Source organism: Cebus imitator, unplaced genomic scaffold (genome assembly GCF_001604975.1).
Source record: "Cebus imitator isolate Cc_AM_T3 unplaced genomic scaffold, Cebus_imitator-1.0 Scaffold215, whole genome shotgun sequence".
Lineage (NCBI taxonomy): Eukaryota > Metazoa > Chordata > Mammalia > Primates > Cebidae > Cebus > Cebus imitator.
In genome coordinates, this window is record NW_016107530.1 from 1,029,746 (window position 1) to 1,053,518 (window position 23,773).

General features: G+C 55.9%; 1 protein-coding gene across 2 annotated transcripts in view; it reads right to left on the bottom strand.

Annotated features, from left to right (window-relative positions):
* Positions 1-3,730: 3,730 nt before the first annotated feature.
* UNC5B (unc-5 netrin receptor B) overlaps positions 3,731-23,773 on the bottom strand; it is a 92,635-nt gene continuing 72,592 nt past the window's right edge. The window contains exons 3-17 of one of the 2 annotated variants that reach the window (XM_017548845.2): positions 21,579-21,722; positions 20,992-21,095; positions 19,490-19,670; positions 18,597-18,764; positions 17,632-17,796; positions 17,377-17,409; positions 15,288-15,482; positions 14,577-14,966; positions 13,844-13,931; positions 12,825-12,993; positions 12,466-12,699; positions 10,551-10,700; positions 9,750-9,914; positions 8,519-8,700; positions 3,731-7,528 (exon numbers count right to left, since the gene is read on the bottom strand). In XM_017548845.2, the coding sequence (XP_017404334.1) occupies positions 7,363-7,528; positions 8,519-8,700; positions 9,750-9,914; positions 10,551-10,700; positions 12,466-12,699; positions 12,825-12,993; positions 13,844-13,931; positions 14,577-14,966; positions 15,288-15,482; positions 17,377-17,409; positions 17,632-17,796; positions 18,597-18,764; positions 19,490-19,670; positions 20,992-21,095; positions 21,579-21,722 (2,534 nt within the window). In that variant the 3' untranslated portion in view covers positions 3,731-7,362. The remainder of the gene's footprint in view (positions 7,529-8,518; positions 8,701-9,749; positions 9,915-10,550; positions 10,701-12,465; positions 12,700-12,824; positions 12,994-13,843; positions 13,932-14,576; positions 14,967-15,287; positions 15,483-17,376; positions 17,410-17,631; positions 17,797-18,596; positions 18,765-19,489; positions 19,671-20,991; positions 21,096-21,578; positions 21,723-23,773) is intronic. The other variant, XM_017548846.2, reaches the window with a different exon arrangement.

A 23,773-nucleotide genomic window follows, 5' to 3' on the forward strand; every position in this document is an offset into this window, starting at 1 on the left:
AACTACTGGCCTCAAGCAATCCTGCTGCCTTGGCCTCTGAGAGTGCGGGATTACAGGTGTGAGCCACCACACCCAGCCAAGAATTTTCATGAAAGAAAGCTATTGTAAACTTTTGCTACAAGTGTCTCCCACAAAATGCATACTTGAAAAGCTACGTCTCAGGGAAACCAACCCGTGTTGGAAGCCTTTCTGGACCCCCAGGCTTGGTCAGGAGCCTCTCCAAGCTCCCAAAGCCCCTCACCCTTTTGACGTGTCTACTCTTTTGATTGCAGGCTGCCGAGGGCATCGTGTGTGACTTCTGTCCTTTACCCCAGAGGTGACCAATGCAATTGGCTGAATGGGTTGTTGAACCAGAGCACGGTCACCCTCCCTACACTATTTCTGTTTTGAAAAATCAGGACTTGGGCTGGGCGCCGTGGCTCACACCTATAATTCCAGCACTTTGGGAGGCTGAGGAGGGTGGATCACAAGGTCAGGAGTTTGAGACCAGCCTGGCCAACATGGTGAAACCCTGTCACTACTAAAAATACAAAAGCTAGCTGGGCGTGGTAGCGGGCACCTATAATCCCAGATACTTGGAGGCTGAGGCAGAAGAATTGTTCAAATCTGGGAGGTGGAGGTTGCAGTGAGCCGAGATCGTGCCACTGCGGTCCAGCCTAGGCCACAGAGCAAGACTCTCTCTCAAAAAAAAAAAAAAAAAAAATAGCATCTTGTCAATAACAGTCACTGGATTCTCCAGGGCCCAGTTCTAAGGAGGCTGTGGTCTTGGTGTGAGATGCTTGTGCCGGTGCAGGAGACAGAAGTGGTTTAATGACAGCTTTTCTCATCAAATGATGGAGGAGGGAGACATCGCTGTTGAGGGAGGGGGAGACAGGCAGCCCCAGCCTTCAGTGGCCTGCACTGGGGCTCTCGGAGAGTTTTAGTTAAAGGTGATGATGGAGTTCCAGGATGGCCTGGTTGAGCCTTAGCAACAAAATGAGACTGTCTTAGTAACAGCAAGCAAGAGAAAAGCCAGGGACTCCATGGGTTGTTAAGGGAGCCCACTAGCCAGTGGGGGGGACCATGTCAACAAAACGAATTTCTGAGCAGTTACTGGAAAAAGAAAACAGTTTCATGTTTATACCTTAAGGGTTTGAGGCTCCTGGATCAAATCCATTGTATTTAAATATTTACACCGACGAATATGTTTGTATGTGCACAGATCTTCCTAGGAGGCTACAGAAGAAATGTAGCAATTGCCTCTATGGGGGTGGGGGACTAGGGACAGGGGAGGAGAGGGAAACAAGGAGGAAACAGAGGAAGGAGGGAAATCTACTTTTCACCTATTCTGTTGTACTTTTTTTTTGAGACGGAGTTTCACTCATGTTACCCAGGCTGGAGTGCAATGGCATGATCTCGGCTCACCGCAACCTCCGCCTCCTGGGTTCAGGCAATTCTCCTGCCTCAGCCTCCTGAGTAGCTGGGATTACAGGCACGCACCACCATGCCCAGCTAATTTTTTGTATTTTTAGTAGAGATGGGGTTTCACCATGTTGACCAGGATGGTCTTGATCTCTTGACCTCGTGATCCACCCACCTCGGCCTCCCAAAGTGCTGGGATTACAGGCTTGAGCCACCGCGCCCGGCTCTGTTGTACTTTTTAATTTTTTTTTAAAAAACGGTGGGCATGTATCATTTTCAATTAAAATGGACAAAGGTTTTGAAAATTTGGGCGGGACTAGATGAAGTTTTCCTTTGTCTGACTTCAAGCTATCAGCTGGAGTTGGAGTGGATTTCCTCTTCTTAGGGTCCCTAGTGGAGAAGAGGGGACACCTTCATGAGTGACAGGCCTGCAGTGTGCTGGCCGTGCCAGGCTGGCTGGTTGGGTGGCTTTTCGTGCCACTGGCTCTGGCCCCTCACTGGGCAGCCACACAGCCCCAGGCTGCAACCAGCCCCCTTGCTGCCTTCTCCTGGTTGTTCCTCCACTGTCCCCTGGGCTTGGCATATAAAGAAAGGCCTAAGGGATGCAGCTGTCACACTCCTGCCTACAGCCAGGACCCCTGCCCCATTACAGAATTACATCAGCCAGAGGGCTCTCACAGAGCAGCAGGTCTAAGCCCCACATTTCACAGATGGGGAAACTGAGGCTCAGGGAAGGATAGTGACTCCACAGCATCGGAGCTGGGACCCAGGTCCCCTACTGTCAGGACCAGAACTCTTTGTACCCCACCTGCTGCCCAACTTGATTTTAGGTGAGCTTCCAAGGGACAGTGGCAGGTAGAGAATGAAGGAGTTAAATGGGTCCCCTTGACTCCTGGGGAACCCCAGATGACTGCCTGCCTACATGTGGGGGTTACTTGCATGAAATAGCTCCCCCATGCCTGGCTCTGCCCAATCCTTAGCTGAACTGCTGCCTGCCACCTGTATTCCTCCCTTCACCACCCCCCACCCCCATCCTCATGAAGCTGTCCCTTTCCTCTTCTCCTTTATAAATCCTTCCCCGCAAATCACTTCTGCTAGGAAGGTCATGCTGCATGTGACCACTCCAGATCCGGGTACCCGGGGCAAGATGATGATCTGAGCCTGGGGGTCTGTGTGCAGGTGGGTGCCAGTGTGCCCTGCCTGCCCTCTCCCCCGCGAGAGGACAGATGTGGGTTTTCCCTTGTCTTGGTAACTCCCAGTCTCAGACCCAGCCCACAGGTGCTCCCCACTCCTGGGGGACAGCTAGGTGATAGAGCCACATGGAACCCAGAGCCACAGGTCCCAGAAAGTCAGGGCTGGCAGGGCGTATAGGTACCAAATACTCAGGGTGTGAAAACAAGTTCCCAGGCCAAATATATCTGGGATCTCTGTTCATATGAGGAGGCCAGCTTCTTCCTGCAGGACTTCTCAGAGCCTTTAACATGCTGAGGGACAACATGACTATCCAAGATAGGGCCAGTGGGTGCTCTTACCCCAAACTTAAGGCACCACAGACTCTACTCATGGAGCAGGCAGTCCATGCTGGGAAATGCTCAGGCCAGACTCAGCACACAAAGGGAAAGACTTGAGGTCCACAGGGTGGAGGGGACCAGCTGAAACCGGGCTGCTGGCAGTCTAGCAGCACCTCTGTGCACATTGGAACAAAGCACCCTCTCCTCAACAGCAAGGTATTGATTTTATTAGCACAAGACCCTTTACTGCCATCTGCTGGAAACATCTCAGCAAATACACAAATCTACAACATATGGGGAATGGACCACCCTCCCCTTTAGATACGGTACTCTTGCCCAGTGCATTACTTACCCAACCATGCCTGGCAGCCTTGGGCCAACTCATGTGATCCCCACCCTTTCATCACTCCCTTTCAGCCTGCACAATAGTCGTCTATTCCAGGTGAGGTTTCCGAACTGACCCCTCAGCCTCAGCGCCCTTGGGGATCCCCCCCTTGTGAACTCCTCAGAGACGGACAGGAATGCCTGGGCTTCATCCCTGGGTCGTCCCTCTCACCCATTACCTAGCCCCTGCCAGACTCACACGACGAACTCCTGAACAGATCCAGCAGGGACCAGGATCCAAATGCAGCACGGGCTCTACCTTGCTGTGTGACTCTAGGGGCTCTCTCAGCCAGTTTTCCCTCCTGCAAAATGAGGCAGTTGGGCTTGATCATCTCCTGGGGGTCAGACAGCTTGGAACTGACAGTGACACCTTCACCTTCCATGGAATTTTGAGAAGAGCAATGCAGTCATTTCCAGTTGCCAACAGGAAGACAGCCAATGCAACCTAGATTTTATTAGACTAGGAAATATAATTTATTTCATAAAAATTAATTTTGTTACAATAGGAATGCTAAAGGTTATTTATAGGTTGGAGTTTACAGAATAAACAGAGGTGGGATTGGGGGCCATCCCTGGGGCCCTGCACTCCCCCCCAGGCATATAACTGTGTCCATGGCCCTGGCAGGGGTCCAGCCCTTTGCCCCCCTGAGAGCTCCCTGCACTGAAGCTTCTGGTCACCTCTCCTACGGGACCCAGCTCAGCTGCCTGGGAGCTGGAGAACATGGACCAGAGGGCCCTGGAGGGTCCAGGAGATGAGGAGGGTCCCCTGCACCCTCAGGAGAACCTCTGCCCCTGAGCTCTGGAGCAGGAGGGCACTGTGAGAGAAGGCAGAGGGAGAGGCACGTAGAATATACACTGACTGACCCTGTGGGCTCAGGGAGGGCAGAAGACAGGCACACCAACCTCCAGATGTCCAAACCTGGGACGCAGAGGCAGCACACGCGCGCGCGTGCACACACACACACACACACACACACGCTCTGGTGGCGACACGCGCACGTGTTCTCGGAGGGGCAGTCTGATGTGCCCACAGAGAAAAGCACAGGCACGCACATGCGCACACACACGCACCCCAGAGAGGAGAGAGATAGAAACACCTGTGTAAGCGCCCTGCCACCTTCAACAGTACCTGAGCTGCTGCCCACCAGGTACACGCCCTGTGGAGCTGTCTGTTGGGTCTGAACTGGAGGAGAAACCACTGATCCCACCCCAGAGGCAGGCAGCCTCCACAGACGGATAGAGTCGGCAAATCCTTTCTGGTAGTTTCTCATAGAGCTGGACAGTTCGAACCCTCCCAAGAGGCTCCAGCCAATTGGTCTGTGCTCCGGGACATGGTGCACATTTCCGGAAATCAGACTGGAAATGCCACCTGGGTGGCTAGCTGCACCTCATCCGTCAAGCTCCTGTCCTGGGGGCACAGCAAGCAGCTTTTGAGGGTGGGGCGGGGAGGACAGAAAAGAACAGGGAGGCGGGCACGGCAGACCACAGGGTCCCCTACAGAAGCCTAGCACAGAGTGTCTGAACCCAAAGAGCCTGAAACCACAGCCTTCTAGGTATGAAAAGGACACTGAAGCCCAGAGAAGGCAGTGATATGCCTGAAGTCACACAGCAGTTTAACAGCAGATTTGCAACTTGATTCCTGGTCTTTGGACTGCCAGGCTGCATGTGGGCACTTCAGAGGCTGCGAGGAGAATGGCACCACCTGTCACCGCATATGTGGTCTAGCCTGGTCAGACAGACCTCAAAGCCATGTGACCAAGGCCCACATGTGTGCAGGGGCTAACAGTGACCAGCGAGGCCAAGCACATGGGACGGGCATTTTGGCAGGGAAAGCTCACTGCCTTCATCCAAGGCAGCATCCACACAGGAGGCACCAGGGTCAAGAGTCTTGGTCTCAGCCTTGGTGCAGGCCTGGCCCCTCAGCAGCCCTGGTGGAAGGAATCCTCTCTCACATCTCCAGGCAAGTCCTCCTCTGCCCACAGCCAGGCCATACCACAAGGGTGGTGGGTAGTCAGAAGCCCCATGAGCCACTGAGTCCATGGCAGGGAAGCCAGGCTGGGCATGCTGGCTGGAACTGAGGCCCTAAAACCTGCCCTCCTCTCAGGATATCAGACATTCAAAGGCCAGGATGTGCTGAGAGGGGTCCCAGCAGCTGCTCAGAGCACTGCTGGGGCATGCCCTAGGGTCAGTGCCTAGAGCTGTCGGGGAAGGTGGTACCTGCCTTGCCTGGAGTGCCAAGAGGGAGGGAGAGGCCTTTGATGAGGCCTCTGTGCTGACTGCAAGATCCTGGTCCCAGCCACTGGCAGGTAGCCGCACAAGGCCAGGGACTCATGCTGCCCCATGCAGGGCCCTGGAACAGGTTGGGTGGGGTTGGTGTGTGCCAGCCCTCCACCCTGGCAACCCCGCCCACTGGGGAAGGTTATTTCAGATCTCCCAGACCGTAGAGGGTGAGAGGAGGGTTACAGGAGATGCCTGTGGAGATCAGAGCTGGGAAACCAGCTTCTCAGCCTCCTCCTCCACTCCTGGGCAAAGCACAGCCAGGCCACCAGCCTCCAAGCCTCCCACGCTGCAGGGCTGACTGACACTGGGAAGCTCGGGCTTCTGCAGCTAGAGAGGCCCTCTCAGCCATCACTCTGCTTTACAAAAGGAGAAACCGAGGCTGGGGAAGGCTAGTTTCTGGATTCCTGGCCATCAAGAGAGCACCACCCTGCTCCAGCCCACCTGCTCCAGAGGCTGCTGGGTGGAGGAGGGGATGGGCATGTCAGGGCCGGAACCACCCTAGGGTAAAGCCATCCCGCCCACAGGAGAGAGGTGCCCACGGAGGACTTTCCTCCCTCACTTTGTCCCTCTGTTCGGGTCCCACTTCTGGGCCACATCCCTTTCTAGGAGCCACCAGACCAAAACCGGACTGGAACATTCTCCTTGGCTCACAGCTGACCTGACCAGTCCTCTTCCGTCCCAGCTTTCTTAATCCAGGTTCCCAGGAGCCAGAGACATCTCCCTGGGGCTGTGGGAAGGAGGGCCACCCACTCCAGCCCTCAGCAGTCCTTGGCTTTATGGATTCAGCATCTGCTTAAGATTTTAGAGGGAAATCTAACCATCTAAATCTAGACAGTGAAAACCCTGTCTGACCTACATCCTGCACAACTGGGGAAACTGAGGCCTTGTTCGAATTTAGTCCAAGATGAATTCGTTAGCAGCAAAGTGCTCTCTGTTCAGTCTTTCTCCCCCCAACACACACGCGTACATGTACACACACACACACACACACACACACACACAGGCACATTCACTCCTGGTCAGAAGTGTGAGCCTGCCCATTCTCATCCACACTCAAGAAGAGAGTTTTCTATTTTTTTGTGTTGTTTTTCGTTTTCTTTTTTTTTTTTTTTTTTAAAAAGGACTTATCCAAATATTTGGATAATAAATCATTTGCGTTTCCTAAGAAACTGGGTTTTTCTTTTCCCTTGTGGTTTTGGTGTTTTTCTTCTTCTTTGAGCCTTACTAAATAAAGCAGTCTGCAGCTTTCTTTCTTTCTTTCCTTTGCCTTTTTGCTTTTGGACAGGAGAAAGCCATTTGTCTGAATTGTACTCGACTCTTCAAAGAGGAAAAGGGTGTGGAAGCAGAAGGGGGCTTAGGGAGAAAGGAGAAATCGATAACGGAGGAAGAAAATGAAGAACAGAACTAAAACCCATGGAACCCAGAAGTTGTCGGGCTGAGGGTGGGGGTGGGGGACTGGGGGTGTGGGGGTGGAGGGAGGGCCTCCTGCCTGCCCCCACCAACTGCCTCCAGAGGCTTCAGCCCCATCTTGGTTCCCACACAGATCTGAGGCCAAGGGAGAGAGAGCGTGTGGAATGGAGAAGGAACTGTGGGCCCTCTAACAACAGAGTACATGGATTTTCTAAGGCTGGTCGTGGTCTGGGGATGGGGGAAGGGGAGGAGGAGGTGAGGCAACTCTGGCTGTGAACTGGGAGGAAGCAGAGGCCAAATATCCCATCAGGAGGCTGCCTCGGGCCTCCCTCACCTGCCTCCTGCCAGTCCCTGCCAGCCTGCCATCCCAGGAGGCTCAGTAGTCCCCGTCAGTGGCCACAGCCACCAGCATCTCACTCTTGCCCATCTCCTCCAAGGCACTCGCCAGGCTGTTGAGGTCCCCATCGTCCTGCTGCAGAGCTTCCCAGAGGTCCAGGATCACACCCGTGGGGCTCGCTTTGGTGGCAAAGTAATTCAGGTACCTGGCAGAGGGAAGGAGGGCACTGAGGTCCCCAAGCACTCAGCCCTTCCCCGGAGCTTGGGGGTGAAGGGGCACAAGGGGAAGTGGGAAGGCTGTAGGCTTTGGAGTCCCATAGTCCTGGGTCTGAATTCCAGCTACTGTGTGGCTCTGGGCAAGTCAGAACCTGTGGCTCAGAGTCTCAGTCTCCTCGACCCCAAAATGGGAACAATGCCAGTTACCTCTCAACAAGATCCAAGATCAGGTAAAGTAAGATCACCCTTACTTTACATGATCTAGTGTTGTCTCTAGCATGTAACCATCTTGTTCATCATCATCGTTATCACTGACAGACACTGGCCCCAAGACAGAATGGCCACGTCCAGCATGTGGTCATTCCTCCCACCTGTGCTCCCTCCTGCTCCCATGAACTCCCCTGACAGGAGGAACAAAGCCTTAGCCATCTTTGCAAGTCCTACTCATTTCTATGTAAAATGTCTTATCTAAAGCATCTGTTCAATGCAGGTTTATTACAAAATTTTCAATACATTTAATACTGATTATCATTGGCCTTATGTTTATCCAGCATTTGAAGTTGTCCAAAGGATTTTGACACCAAGGTGTATCTGGTCAGTCAGCAAGTGTTTCCAGAGCACCTGCTCTGTCCTAGATAACAGGTGCTGACAATGACATCACCTGGCTGATGCCCTGGCTTCGAGTCTCCTGCTGTTCCGGGAGAGGGGCAGGTGGAGTGTTACCCCGCACAATGGGAAAAGAGCAGGGCCTGAGCATCTGCCTGGCTCCAGGACCAGCACTCTGAGCATAATGCTCCTCAAGGGAACAGTATTCTTGAACTTTGCATGTCCAATGCTGAGTTCCCGATTTGTCACAAATGGTGGCAAATGAGTAGCTGGTCTGGGAGCTGGTCCAGGCTGTCAGGCTGCATGCCCTGCCTGCCCCTGTGAGGCCTTGAGGACGAAGGAGATGGGGGTGGTCCATGGTGGGAGATACTCACCGGTCCATAGAGAGCTTCTGTGCCAACATCCGCCAGTCATTGCCCCGTGAGTTCGGGGCATCTAGGCTGTTGCATATTTTCTGGCGGATAGACAGTGGGATCTTGAAGGCATAAGGTCCCAGCTGGGTGGTGACGGCACCACCAGGGGCAGAGCAGAGAGTGTCCAAGGAGCCAGCAGGTGTCTATAAGGGCAGGAACCAAGAATGAGAGGGGCACAGTGCTCAGCACCTGCCCTCTAGCCTCCCTGCCCTTGGACTGTGAGTTCATTGAGCCTTGAGTCACTCCCACCTCCTCTGGACAGGCTCCTACTGCTCAGGCAAGGGCTTCTCCCCTGAAGGGTCAGTTCCCAAGGGCAAGGCCTGCATGGCCACCCTCTAGGTCTCAGGGGGTGCACCATGCTTATGTAAGGCCCCAGGCAAATGCAGATGCAGCCTCATAGTTAGGAAGCCCCAAGGAGCCCCAGCCACAGTCTAACCGATATGCACCCATTTTACAGGTGGAAAGTGAAATCTAGAAATGGGGAGTGGCTTGCTCATGGCCACATGCCAAGTTAGTGGGAGACCTGGGTCCAGACCTATATCCAGTGCTCTTTACAATGCCCCAAGAATAGGATCTAGTGTTGTCCTGGGTGGCCTGGGTTTTTAAACCTCAATATGGATTTATAGTGGTTGAGAACCACAGGCCTGGTCCTTGCATCAGCCTGGGTTCAAATCCAGTCTTGCCATTGTATTGTGTGCAAATCCTTGCCCTTCCTGAAGTCTACTTTCTCACCTCCCAGGCGGGGATCATATCTGTCATGCGTCTCCCAGTGTTCGAGAAGATTTAGTGAGATCATATAAGTGTTCTGGTACATGCCAAGCATTCATTGATCTCACTAGATCAATATTGATCTCACTCAATCAATGAATGATGCTTGTTAGCAAAACATGACCAAATCCCCGCTCAGACTTGGGAAGTGAGAGGGAACTACAGGGGTCTGTGTGGTGCCTCCCAGTCCCAAACCCCAGAGGACGGTGTCCTCTGGCTGTCACCTCCACCAGAGTGGTGTGCAGCTGGAATATCTGCCCTCCCTTCCTCACCCTCATCAGCGTGGTGTGCAGCTGGAATATCTGCCCTCCCTTCCCTCACCTCCACCAGCGTAGTGTGCAGCTGGAATATCTGGCCCCCCTTCCTCACCCCCATCAGTGTGGTGTGCAGCTGGAATATCTGCCCCCCCCCCCACTTCCCTCACCTCCGCCAGCGTGGTGTGCAGCTGGAATATCTGGCCCTCTCCTTCCACCTGCCGCACACAGATCTTGCAGGTGAGCTCCGTGGAGGCCAAGCTGTGCCTCTCCAGGGTAAAAGTGCAGTGCAGGGCCTTTTGGCTGCCGCTCCAGATGTGATAGAAGGGGATCTCCTGCAGGAGGAGGGCATCAGGACCAGGCAGGCAAGGCCAGCCTGCCCTGTCCTCATGGAAATGTAGGCTTCGGGGAGGGTTGGGAGCTTCAGGGGGCAGTTCAGGCCTCTCCTCCCAGATGGGCAGAGGTTAAGTACCCTAAGCTAGCCAGCTGAGTTGGTGTCAGGCCCTCAGTTCCAGAAGGGAGCTGAGGCGGTGTATGTGGGGGAAGGAAAGGCACAGGTGTGTGTGTGTGTGTGTGTGTGTGTGTGTGTGTGTGTGTACTGGGGGCTGAGGGGCCTCATGGTCTCAGGTGCTGCTGGGTGGGCAGCAGGCTGTGGCGGCAGAGATGAGATGGACAGTCTGCCAGAAGGGCATGCCTGGAAGGGTGGGGGGAGGCTCTGTGAGGATGAAGCGCACAGGCATCTGTGTGTGGGGGTGTGTGACAGGGCAGGAGTGTGTATGTGGCTGCCCATCGCCGTGAATTTGGGGACGTGCCTGGGGATGGCTGGGAGCCTGAAGCCTGGGCTGGGAAGAGACAGAGACAGCAGTGAGAGACCCAGGGAAGGGTAAGGCACAGGACAGAGCGGGAGGGAGCTGGTCTTCCTGGGCAGCCTTTAAGTGGTGCCCCTCCCCACCCATGAGCCCAGCCCTCACCTGATATTTGGCCAGCAGCTTGCTCCTCCAATGGGCATGGGGGAGGTCATGGAGGGAGAGGCGCAGGTTGTGGTAACTATCCTTGAACACCAGCGGTTTTGGCTCCTCCACCAAGTAGCCGCCCAGAGTCCGCTCCAGCTCGAGCACCTCCTGTAGGTCAGGGACATGGGGAAGGGGAGCCCATCACACTTGGCCAATGGGCCTCTTCTGCTGCACTCTGTGGGGCAGGGGGCAGGGGCCCATCCGAGTGCATGGCTGGGCATTTGCAAGAGCTCACAGAGGGCTTATGGTGTGGGAAGATGAATGGATGATGGATGGATGACAGACAGTGGGACAGATGACTAGATGAATGAATCTACAGATGACCTCATGGCTAATAAATGGACAGATGGATGGATAAATGGATAGATGGCTAGAAAGACAGACAGATGAATATATAGATGGATAGACCAAGGATGGGTTTGTGAATAGAAAGATGGAAGAAAAGATAGATGAATGGATAGACGAGCCATGACTGGGTAAACAGATGGGCTGGTGACTAAATGAGGGTAAGATCAGATGAACAGAAAGATGGATGGACGGATGAACAGAGGGACAGATGGATGGGTAATGGATGGGGGGGTTGAATAAACAAAGAATGCCATCAGGCCAAAACCTGGTAACTTCCCTCTTGATTTCTACACCACCTTGAGGTCAAAGCTGGACATTAGCCAGTGACCCAGGACCAAGAGATCCAGCTGCAGGAGCACTTCCCAGGTGCCTCCCACCCATGGCAGGGCCACTGGAGTCTCAAGCCAGTGTCCTCCAAGCATGGGGCACTCCTTCTCTCATGGGCCTTTCACCTATGTTGTCTGCAGTGTGGGCTTTGGAACAAGTCCCATGAGCCTAGGAGATGAAGGGGTTGGACCAGGGAGCAGGAATGGGAGGCGCATTCTGGAGCCACCGGAAAGGACCATGAAGGATGAGACTGAGCTCCTGAGAATGGGAGGAACACTCGCGGGAATGCACAAGGGCTCTGATGCTCGGGAGGCGGGGGTGGTAAACAGTGGTGCTAATGCAGGGCTCCGTACCTGCTATCATCAGGCTCTAGGTACTAAAAGACCCCCCACTTCCCTCCCTCCAGTCCCAACCACTCCTCATCTGTACAACCCATCCTTCACTTGGGGCACTGCTCTCCATCCTTTTGCATATGCTAGGAGTCTGGCTGTCAGCCTTAACCCCTGCTCCCACTGCCCATCCCATCAGTCACTGGTTCTGTCCATTTGACTGACCATAATACACAGCATCCAGCCCCACCTCTCCTGGCTGGTGCCGCTACCTGTGGCCCAGGGACCAGCCACAGCTTCTCAACAGGCCTCTCCACCTCTCGTCTACCCATCTGAGTGTAGCCACAGAGGCTTGCTAAAGAGCACCTGTGAACAGGTGTCTTCCGGGTCCATCCCCATTCCTACAGGATAGATTCCAAATTTCTTGGGACGACCCCTGAGGCTCCTGGGAAGTTGAGCCCTGCCCATCTCTCCCGCCCTCACATTCATACATTCCCTATGCCTTTCAGTCGGTCATGCTGAAACTAGATACGAAGCACGGTCATTTCTGTTGGTCTGGAATGCCCTTCACTCCTACATGTCAGCTTTCTCAGAGATCTTCCCCACTAGCCCAGGCCCCTCCCAGTCTGATGCTCCCTCAGTCCTGGGCCCATCAGAGCCTTCAGGGATTCCTGGTCTGCCTCCCACCTCTAACCTGGATGTTGGTGAGGCAGGCCCTGTGCCCAAGGCTGTTTCAGTGTGTGAGGGCCGCATGCGTGACCTAATAAGGCTGGTGGCGGGGAGGGCCCATGAGCCTGGGGATGGAGATGCTGGCAGAGACTATGCAGCTGGCCGACCAGGGCTGTGTGGGCACCTGCAGCTGGCCCTACCTTCAGTGCCACAGGCGTGTCCTCCAAGCAGTAGACCCGGAGGCTATATTCCAGGGAGGTGCAGAGGACGGGGGCGAAAACGGCCAGCTGGAGCCGCTTGACTGCTGAGCGGGAGTAGGACTCGCCCGTGAACACATAGGTGCCCAGCTGGTCCAGCAGGATGTGGCAGGCCCTGGGCTCCAGCTGGCAGTAGCAGGGTGTGTTCAGGGTCTCCTCGTCCAGGGTTACCACCTCCTGGAGGGGACAGCAAGGGTGGGGTAGTGGTCACAGTTATTCAGGCTGGGCCAGATGCAAGGGGCTTTCTCTTGCCGCCCTGGGCAGGTTGGGAGAGCTGGGCCAGCCTTCACCCTGGCTCTCACCTCCCAGTGGCCCTGGTGGGCCTGGGTCTTGAGCTGAAAGATCCAGTCACCGGCACTGACTTCGGCACAGTGGGGCATGGTGAGGATGACGGGGCGGCACAGCAGGAGGCCTGCAGGTCCGCAGGTCACCGAAGGGCTCAACACTGTCTGGGTCCCTTCTGACAGCGAGCTGGGGAGGACACAGGGCAGGAGGGAGGCAGTGAGGGGATGCCTGGAGAGCTCAGCAAGGATGCAGAGTCCTGCTGGGCACCCAAGTCTGCCCACTGCCCGGGAGGTGGAGGGCAGCTCTGCCACTCAGGGCTCCGCATTCCCAGAGGTCATGGGGGCAAAGGAGGCAGAGAAAATGGCATGAACCTTGAGGTTGTTTGCAGATTTTTGCTATCCCATTGCAACATTATCATAGCTCAAAATACCTTGCTTAAATTTTCAAAGGTTGTGTCATCTTGGAAGGTTTTTGACAGGTCGCGCCAAAGAGCCCTCCAGAGAGCTGGTTCCAGTCTATACTCCCACGTGCCACAGGAGGCCACGTTCCTCTTGCCAGCATCAGGTTATTATCATTTGGACCTTGGAAAAAGGTCCTTACAAATTCCTTAATCTAAAAAAATCCCGATATACCTCATGGTTGTTTTCATTAGTTATCTTTGACTGTGAATTAGACTGAACATTTTCTCATGACCTACTGGCCAGTGTGTGTGTGAAAGAGAATGTGTGTGAATTACTTGTTCATATCCTTTGCCGAATTTCACAGTAAGATGTTTAGTTTTTCCTATTGATCTACAAAATCTCTTTACATAGTAAGGATATTCAGCCCTTTGTCATCTCTGCAGCCAGCTCCCCCTTGCCTTTAAGCTTTACAATCTACGGTGGTTCTGCAAGTTTCAAACATGGACACAGTAAGACTAATGCTTTCCTTGGAGGACTGTCTGGTCTTAGCAGCAGGCTTAGAAGGGGAGCCAAGTGTGGGCAGGCAGCAAGGGATGGGAGGAAGAAAAAGGAGCAGGGGCTGGGGTTCTACTCACAGGGTGCTTTCTGCCTTGTTGATGAGTAGATACATCTCGTAGAACTTGCCCTGGGGAATGGCTCCATTGGGCACCAGCAGGCTGACCCCTATGGGGAGAGGGAAGTCAGCAGGAGTGCAGGAGCTTAGGAGGACAAGGGGTTGGGAAGTTGGCCCCAGCTAGGGGTCGGGAGAGAAAGGTATCTCCTGCGCTCCAGGTGATCACCAGCCAGAGGTGGGAGAGAGGGTCTGGGGACTGGATGCAAGAAGAGGCCAGGTCACTGACCAGTGCTGTCTTGTCTAGGAAGACAGGGGTCTCTGACATTGCTATGGGGTCTGGAGGTCCAAGTGCCAGCGGTGTCTCCTAACTCAGTATATGATGCTGGGAAGCTGCTAATTGCTGGCTTTGCAATCTAAGACGGGCACCACTGCCCCTCTGCTGCTAGTTCTAGGACAGTGCTTTGTAGGTTTGCTGAACTACATAGAACTCTTCTCTCTCACTTAACAGAGACACTGAGGCTTGGCAGGTGGCCGGCCCAGGGTTCCTCTGCCCTAGTGAGGGCACAACCAGGCCTGAAGCCTAGTTCTTCTTAGTCAGACCTCTCTATTTTATACTCATTTCCTGCGGCCAGGCCTCCCCTTCCCCATCTGTGAGATGGGATAGGGCAGCCCTATCTTCTGCTGGATGGGTGTTGGGGCAGCCCACAGAGGAGGTGCTAAGGCCAGGCTGATGCACAAGCAGGGCAGGGGCTCACCTGTGCTGGGGATGCTGAGCCTCCCACCCAGGCAGCCAAAGGTGCCGCTGACGCTGCTCCCCAGGTCTTGGGGCAGGCCCAGGAGCTGCTGGGAGCCGAGGCTGGTGCTGCGCAGGTGCAGGAAGTGGGTGTCCCGGGTGAAATCGCTAGGGTATGTTCCTGGCGGCAGGACCCCCAGCAGGTCAGCTCCGTCTGCCAGGCCTTGCCCAGAGCCTGTGGTGCTGGAGCTGTAGACCTTGACCTTGAGGCTGGGTAAGGAGTCCAGCAGGGGAGAGTTGGTCATGAGGATCTTGTCGGTGGAGTCCTGCAGGGCATACACGGGTCCTCGGTAGATGCCAGCGCTGGCTGTCAGGTCGGGAGGCACAGAGGGGTGTAGGAGCTGTGGGTTGCCTGCAGGAGTGGGGGCTACAGTCAGACCCAGCTGTGCCTCAGCTCACCGGCCTAGCTCCCACTGCAAATCCTGCCCAAATGTCCAGCTGCGGAAGGCTCACTTGCTGCCAGCTGCAGGAAGCTTTGGGAACCCCGCAGCCTGGGTCATTCCCTTCCTTCTCTGTATTTCTCTAATCCACACCCATCCACAAAGTTATCTCCAGAGCAAACTCTGGAAAAACCCCAGGAGGGAGTCAAGAGCCTGGCTCTGGTCTGGGTGCCACCACAGCCCTCTGGGTATCCTGCCTCTGCCAACCACCCCAGACACCCTCGGGTTCTTACTAGGCCTCGCCGTCTTGAAGTTGACAGGGTGGAAACCACCAGTCAGAGCGGCAGATGAGTCAGTGATGTCTGTGTCGAAGTCATGGCAATTTCGGCGGTACACCACCACCCCCACCGCCATGAGCACGGCCACGACCACGAAGATGGCCACCACGAGCCCCGCGTACAGAGCCGCATCCCCCGAGGCCTCCAGCACTGCGGGGACAGGAGGACCACATAAGGGGCAGACCAGGTGCTGGGGGAGTCAGGGAGGCCCTGGGTCCCTGGAAAGGGCAGAGCCCAGGGCCAACCAGCGTGGTGCTGAGTTCCAGACTGAGCCCTGCCTCCACAGGCTGGCAACCTCGGGCAAGCCTTAAACTCCTCTATTGGTAAGATGGGCTCGAAGTCCCTGCCTTACTGCCCTCTGAGTTGTAGCAATGAGAAAAAAAAAGAACAAACATGATCATGCCATGTGTGAACTCATGCTCACTGCTGAGGAGACAGGGTCTGTGGCTGGGAGTCACTGGGGCTACACCATTTGCCCTGTGGGCGCTGGGATTAAAACCACTGAGTCTATAGCAATTTCCATAGGACCAAAGGCCCTGGCTCTGTTTCTTTGTGAGTAGCTGTTCTGACCTCTTCTTCCATTCCATGCTCTGAGGGGGAGGTGGAGGGACAGGGAGCCGAAGGCATGGAATGAGATGCATGGCAATGGGGTGGAGAAGAGGTGAGCAGGTGGGAGAAGGATGGGCCAGGGAGGTAACCCATAGCTATGCTTTCCTCCCCCAGGCAGACATGGCCAGGCAGGAAGCACCATGGTCAAAGTGGCAGGGCCTAAAGTAGGGCTGTGCGGTAGAGCTTTCTACAGCGGTGGAACAGCCTACGTCTGCACTGTCCCGTATGCAGCCACTAGTCACATATGGCTCCGGAACAACTCAAATGTGGCCCGTACCATAGAGGAGCTGAATTTAAAAATGTATCTAATTTTAATTAAGCTATGTGTAAGTTTAAACAGCTGCATATGGCTGGTGGCTTCCACACTGGGCAGTTCAGGGAGAGCAAAGATGGCAGCCAAGATGGCTGCTCTTCCCCTTGCTTCCTTCGGGAGCTCCAGGAAGCACCTGTTCACGTGCTGTCTCCGTGGGGGTCCCTCAGAGTAACAGGCCTGCTTCCTCTCCCTGGAGTCCTCCACAATCCGTACTTGGGGTCAGCCTGAGGCTTTCAGCAAGGCAGGGCATGGCTCCCAGCCCCGGATGTCTGCCCACTTTCGACTTCTGTCCCTCTGTATCTCTCCTCAGCAGCCCTTACTCTTGGGCTCCCCAGAGGACACCTCAGGGCTGGGCTCCTGGCTTAACAGAGAAATGGCTCCCCCAGCTTGGCTCTGCCTTCTGATGCCCTCGCTAACACCCAGGCGACTTTCCCGGTGATTTACCCTCCAATCATCCCCAGCCCGACCCGCGGTGAGCTCGGGTGAGGGCCTCACTGATTTTATGATGCCAGAACTATCTGGAAATTGTAGTTTAATTACCATGGGCCAATCTGCTCAAGTGGCTCTGCTGCTGAGATGTGAATGCAGTGGCCGTGTAGCCTCTGGAGTTGGAGGGCAAGCCCTCGGGAGCTGACGCTGGGCAGCGGGCATCACAGACAATTTGGGAGGCTTGGCCCAGCTGCTGAGGTGGAGGCACAGCAAGGGGCATGAGGCTGGACTGGAATGGTGACTCCCTGGACCTGGCCCAGAGAGGAAGGCTGAGGGCATACGGCGAAGAACACCAGCTTTGGCTATAAAAATGTTTGGGTTCAAATCTTGGCTCTGCCACTTCTTGGCTGGGTCTCTGGCAAGTCCCTTCTTCTCTCTGGGACTCAGTTTCCCCTCCTATGAGAGAAGGCTCAGTGGGGTGTCCTAAGGCCTTTCTTTTCTGTTAGCCAAGTGTTTGCCTGTCTGCCACGATGGAGATGCAGACACGTGCAGTGTCAGGTGTAGGTGATCCCGTGGGGGTGGGTGGGGGCACCTGCAGCTCTCCCTGCCCTGAACCCTGCACCCGGGTAAAGCCAGCCAAAGAGAATCAGGGATCCCCCAGGGGAAAAAGGACAGCCATGAAATGGGACTTACGGTGGCTGTTGGGGTCGCTTAGAGTTTTCTTATCTGTCAAGGGAAATAAAGGGAAAGACAATGACACAGGTGACAGGGAAAGGACGGCAGAGAAGGCAAGGGAACGATGAGATGAGATGAGGGATGTGGTGGGGGGCAGAGACCCTGAGGACCGCCACACTGCAGGCCGGCACTGAGGCATGGGGCTGGGTTTGGGGGACCCTTACATGGCTCCAGAGTCCCCACCCCCAGGGCCCCAACTTCCTCATGACTCACTTTGCATGCACAGCCCGTCTGTGCAGTTCTTAGAGTCGAGCAGTGTCCCGCTGCAGTCACGGCCTCCGTTCTGGGGCGGGGGCGCCATGCACTCGCGGCTGCGCCAGTGGGCACACTCGGTGCTGCAGGCTGACCACTTGCTCCACTCCGTCCACGCCCCATCAACTGTAAGAGTATCACACACAGGAGCATGTGCACGCACAGACATGGGCACGCACAGTCACGCGTGCAGAACACAGCAATGCCCGAACACACATGCATGCATACACACCATGGAAGGAAAAGAGGAACCCAGGACACATGTGTGCCACACAGGGAAATCCACACGAGATCCACATGGCCCATGCCAAGGAGCGGCCAGATGAACCAGGCAGGTGGACAAAGAGGATACAGATAGATGTGTAAGCTTATCAACACGAGACAGCCCAGTCCACAGCCATACACACACAGACACAAACAGGGTAAAGAAAAACAGTGTAGGCACAAACATACTGCCCAAGGGAGAGAAGACAGCACGTGTGCGGGGGCAGGGGAGCAGAGGGGCCGCATGGAGAGTAAGATGAACAGGAGGACTGTCAGTAGGAATAGGGTCTGTGGCCACGGTTGTCTTAACCATTAGGGGCAAGAGGCTGTCCCTGAGGCTGGGCAGCTCTGAAACCTTGGCCTGGGGCTGACACACTGACACTTAGGACCCTTGGCTTGGAGGGCAGAAGAGCCCAGGCTAGAGGGTCAGAGAGAAGGGGCCACCGCTCAGAGCCTGTGCCTCCATCTCACCAGCAGCCCAGGGCAGAATAAGGGGTCAGTGATCAGAGCACCTAGTCCAGCCTGGGCAGTCGGCTGTGGGCTCGGGACAGGCATCTTCTGCTCCCCCTGCTGGGGAAAGAATGGCCATCCTGGCTCTGGCACACAATACAGAGGGTGGGACAGGGTTCAGGGTGGGGCTGAGTGTGGACAAGTCACCTTACCTGGGCAGACGGTGGTACAGGCGGTCTTCTGGAAGGCCTGGCCCTCGCAGAAGGCCCCTCCGTTGAGTGGGGTGGGGTTGGTGCAGGTCCGGGTGCGCTTCTGCCAGCCTCGGCCACAGCGGTTGGAGCAGGGTGACCACTCTGCCCAGCTGGACCAGCCGCCATTCACTGCAAGGCAGCAGCTGTCACCTGGTTGGCCTGGCTCTGGGATCCTCTACCCTCCCCCAACCCATCCCTCACCCTGACGAGCCTCCTCTGCTGAAGCCTGGCCTCCCTGGCGAGACTCTTTCTGCCTACAGCGTGAGGGACTCAGAAGTGGCAGGCAGGGCTGGGCTGCAACCGCCGGCACCAGAGGGGACCCGGGGAGTTACCATCTATGCCCCCACCTTGTTGTAAGATGGCAAGGAAGGTCCAGAAAGGGCTGCCACTTCCCCAGGGTCACCCCGGGAGTGATGGGGGCCTGGGACTGTGCCTAGGGCTCTTTCTAGAACTCTGTAAAGTCAGCTTAGCTTTGGCTCTGCTCCTTCCACCCATAGGGCCCAAGGGAGCAGCAGAGAACAGCTTACAAGCCTGGGCATCGGTCCTTAACTCTACCAGGACAACAGGCTTCTGGGCACCCTGACTGGGCCCTGCCTCAGCCCCCAGACTTGGAGAGAATTGGGTCTTCTCTGTCAGAGTTAGCCAAGGCATCCTGAGAACTGGGGAGTGCTCCTGGCTGGGGACCCAGGAATGCCCAACTTGGCCATGAATTTTGCCGGGTTGTGACCTTGGTCAAATCACTTCCCCTCTCTGGGCTGCATCCTCCCTACCAATCCAGGGGTCCCGCCTAGCCCCAGGCTCTCCCCTCCCCTCCGTTGGCCCCGTCTGCCCCTCCCACTCTGAGAGGCCCACACCGTAGACGGTAACGGTGGCAGTGGTACTCCGGCGTTTGGCCACGATGTTCTTGGCCACGCAGGTATAGTTGGCCGTGTCCGACAGGCGGGCCTGGCGGATGATGAGGTTGTGGTCGATGGTGAGTAGGAAGTTGGTGTCCTGGGTGGGGTCGATGACATCCTCATTCTTGAGCCATTCCACCTGCAAGAGTGGGGGTGAGGGGGCAGTGAGGGCCCGGGCAGGTCTGACCATAAACAGGGCAGTTCTACCTGGGTCCACGCCACTGTCATGACAGTGACAAGGCAGGACCTTGGGGGGACTATAGCACGGTACAGCTTGTGGTTAAGAGGGCCATTTGCCCGCCGGGAGGTCTTGGGAGGGGACTTACCACTCAGGGCCTCAATTTCATCAACTGCAAGATGGAAGTGAATAGCACCCACCCCATAGGGATCCATCGTGAGGATTACACGAGTTAGCATGTGTGAAGTGCCAAGAACAGTGCTCAGAGTAAGTTGAGTTAAGCTAACTAAATAAGCACTAGCTAGGAGTATCTGTCTTTATCATTAACTCCTCCTGGCTCTGCTAGCCAGGATGAAAAGGCTAGGAGGTGATAGGAACAAGGTCCCCGGATCTGGCAGACCTGGGTCCAAACCCCAGCTCTGCCACTCACCAGCTGCCTCGCCCTAGGTGGCCACTGGGCCCCTCCCAGCCCTGCTTCCCTGCTGTAGGTTGGAATGGTAACATCGCTTTGCAGGGCAGCTGCAGAGACCAGCATGCCAAGTGCCTGGGATACATAGCCAGGGGTGTTTGTCTGAGCCCGTTGTGCAGAGGAGAGCTAGGGCTGGGAGAGGCTGAGTGATGAGTGCACGGTTTTGGGGATCAGACAGGGCTGATCCCAGGCTGGAAGTCCAAGGTCCTGACTGCCCCAACCCTCTGCTCCACTGGGCAAAGCCCTAATCCCTAGACCACCAGTGCAGGGAGTGTCTGGAACACAGGTATGGACGGTGAGAGAGGACAGGCAATCCAAAGGCTGTGTGCTTTCAGGAAGGGGTGACCGGCTGGTGGGGGAGAACACACTCACACGCATCATGGGACTCTTTGGCAGCCATAAAGCTGGGGCCTTGGCTTCTGGGTGGGGCAGGAGATAGAGTCTGAGCTGGGGGTCTACCTAGGGAGCCCCTGCCAAGGAGTTCTGGGGATTTCTGCCCTAGCCGCCCCATCCCGTGGCATTATGCCTGTGGCAGGCCCAGCTGGGATCTGGCATGTGCTGCGTTCTGCAGAAGTGGCAGCTCCCTTCCCTGTCCCAAGCCTGGATCTCACTAGCTAGGAGTATCTGTCTTTATCATTAACTCCTCCTGGCACTGCTAGCCAGGATGAAAAGGCTGGGAGGTGATAGGAACAACATCTGTAAAAGCGGGAGGGCTCTGGGAGACTAGCATCATGGCTGGTGGTAAATACCACGCCTGGCCCCTGCGGGCATGGCCACAGGGCCGTGCTCAGTGGTCCCTACGTCCCCACTCACCTCGGCAACAGGCATCCCCTCTGGCGGGCGGCACTGCAGGAGAACCTCATGGTCCAGGGGCACCTCCTTGCCCAGAGGCTCCTGATCAAAGTTCTTGCGTAGGTCTGGGAGAAGCGAGAGGGTCCCAAGGCGGTCAGGTGTGAGCAGGATTGGAACCTGATGTTCTACACTGTGGCCACTGGGTGGCAGTGCAGACCCAAGGAACTGTTCATGGGCCCCACCCCTGGCCTTTGCCTGGGGAATTTCCTCTTCTCCAAAGGAAGAGGCCTCACTAGGCTGACTTGGGGGAACAGGGTTCCTTCCCTGACTCTGGGATCCTAAGCACATAGTAGCCCAGGATAGGATAGGTGAGGAAGCTTCCAGCTTCTTTTCTACAGAAGTAGATGAAAAGGGTCCCAGGTTCTGGGTCTAGGAGCCCTCTCTGAGCTGGCATCCACACGCTGGGATGTCTCTGCCATGGGCATCCTCAGCCAAGGATGATGGAGGGTGCCCCACAGATGTGAAGTTCCCTCTCCAGCAACCTCGGTGATGGGGAAGGGTCCTGCAGGGACGGGGTGGGGGTTGGGGTGGGGGTCAAGGTGGCATACAGGCGATGCGGACGTAAGCTCGGCGACTCTTGGTGGTGCCCGCAGAGCTCCAGGCCACACATTGGCACCAGTAATCCTCCAGCCCAAAGAGCTCCTCCACCTGCTGTCGTGACACCTCGATCTGTACCTCGCGCACCCGCAGGCCTGGGAGAAGAAGAGAGAGCTGTCAGGGGGCAGGGGCAAAGCCAGGATGTGAGGCATAGGACACCCCTCTGCTTTCCACCTCGGGTCCTGCTGGCTCTCCCACCCAGGTGCCCCTTTCCACCCATTCCTCCTATCTCCTGTATCCACCCTGGCCCAAGCCTCACGGCCACTCACCTGCACACTGGAGAGGCTAACACAAGCCTTCTGCCCCATCCAGTGTGCTCCACCTGGCAGCTAGTGTCATCTCCAAAATGCACAGGTGGTGTGTCATTCCTCCCTGATAGGAGACCCTTCCTGTGGGGTCTCAGTGGCCTGCAGGCCAGCAGGGTCATTCCTGCAAGTGGCTCTGAGCCGCACTGTGCATCCACCATCCCCAGGCCCTGTGGCCTTACCGGGTGTCTTCCAGGCCCTCGTGTGCCCTGGCTCTGCAGCCATGGGCCCTTGCACATCAGTCCCCTGCCTGGAACTCTTCTGTCTCCTCTGGGCCCAGTGGCTTCCCAGTCACTGCCAGATTTCAGCTCAACCTCACTTCCCGAGGAAAGCCCCCTCCCCGCTGCGCCTCCCCCATACTCTCCCACGGCTCTCGACACTCCCACCGCTGCTCCGGATGTTTGTCTATGCAGCAATCACTCCCCTACCCAGCCTTATTTCCTCCCAGAACCCACCATTAACTGGACCCAGATTATTTATGGACGCGTTCATGGGTTAAATGTCTTGTCTCTTGCAGGAGAACAAGATGGGGCTTTGTCCTGCTTGCTACAGTGGCCCAGGGCTTGGCACAGGAAGGGGGCTCAGCATGTGCAGAGGTGGGACGCTGGCTCTCCCTGGTCACCATTCAGGCCCTGTGTGCCTGGAGCTGAGGAAGTCCCTCTTCCAGGAAGCCCCTGATCTCTTAATGGCCCCCTGCCAGGGCCTAGGAAACTCCATAGATAATGGGACCCACCAACCTATAAAAAGGGTTACTCAGTCTTCTGCCAGCCATCCCTCAATGAAGCCCTCCATGCTCCGGAAAGGAGGGAATCTGCCAGGAATGGGGACATCCATCTGAAGTTCCTCCCCAAAGGTTATAGAGGCCTCCTCCTCCTCCAGGAAGCCTCCCTGACTGTCTCGTGTCTCAGAATTTCTAAAGCTGCTCCTCCCTGCCACGATGTATCCTATCTCATCCTCTCATTGCACCATGGGTTGTTAAGGTTCGCACACCTGGTGGCATGGTGCGTAAGGACAGGGTTGGATGGCTGGACAGGTTTGCGTCCTGGACCCACTCTCAAACCCCAGCTGGGAGACCTCTGATAAGTTACTCAGCCTCTCTGAGCCTCAGATCCCTCATCATAGTAAACTCTTGGGGTAAACTCTAAACAAGTCACTTGATCGTACCACTGTACTCCAGACTGGGCACTGCCTACTCTGCCACAGTGCCCACTGGACACAAATACTCTGGCAAGTCATCTGGATCTCAATGAGCTTCTTTTACCTTTGAAGAAACTGAAGCCCAGAGAGGGTAGGTGGCAGGCCCCAAGTCCCCCAGCAAGCTGCCACAGAACAGAGGTCAGCTCTCAGTGCCTTTCCCAGGTTAAACTTGGACCCCTCGCCCACAACTCCTTTCGGGACCTCTCCTGATGAAGTCATCGCCATAACTCTCCTATTGTTGAAGAGGGCGGGGTCCTTGTGTAGGGAGTCCAGACAGGGAGGATAGCCCTGTCCTGATGGCCAAGTATCTAAATGGAGGCAACTGCGGGTTTGCCATCCAGAGAAGAGGACACTTCAGGGGTGGGTGGCAGTGTCTGCCTGCTATGGCTGCCCAGGGGGCTGGCTCCACAGTCAATGCTGCATGGCCCAGGGAGCAGAGCCCCTGCCCCTTGCTTACCAGGCTGTGAACCTGGAAGACTGGGCTCTTTTAAGGGGGTCATCCACGCAAGAAGGTTTCAGCAGTACCAGTAGCTGGACAGAAGGAAACCACCAGCGGGGAGGAGGCACGACACCTCATCCATGATCACCAGCAGGCAGAGATGCAGGGAGCACAGAGATGCAGGGCGCACAGAGATGCAGGGAGC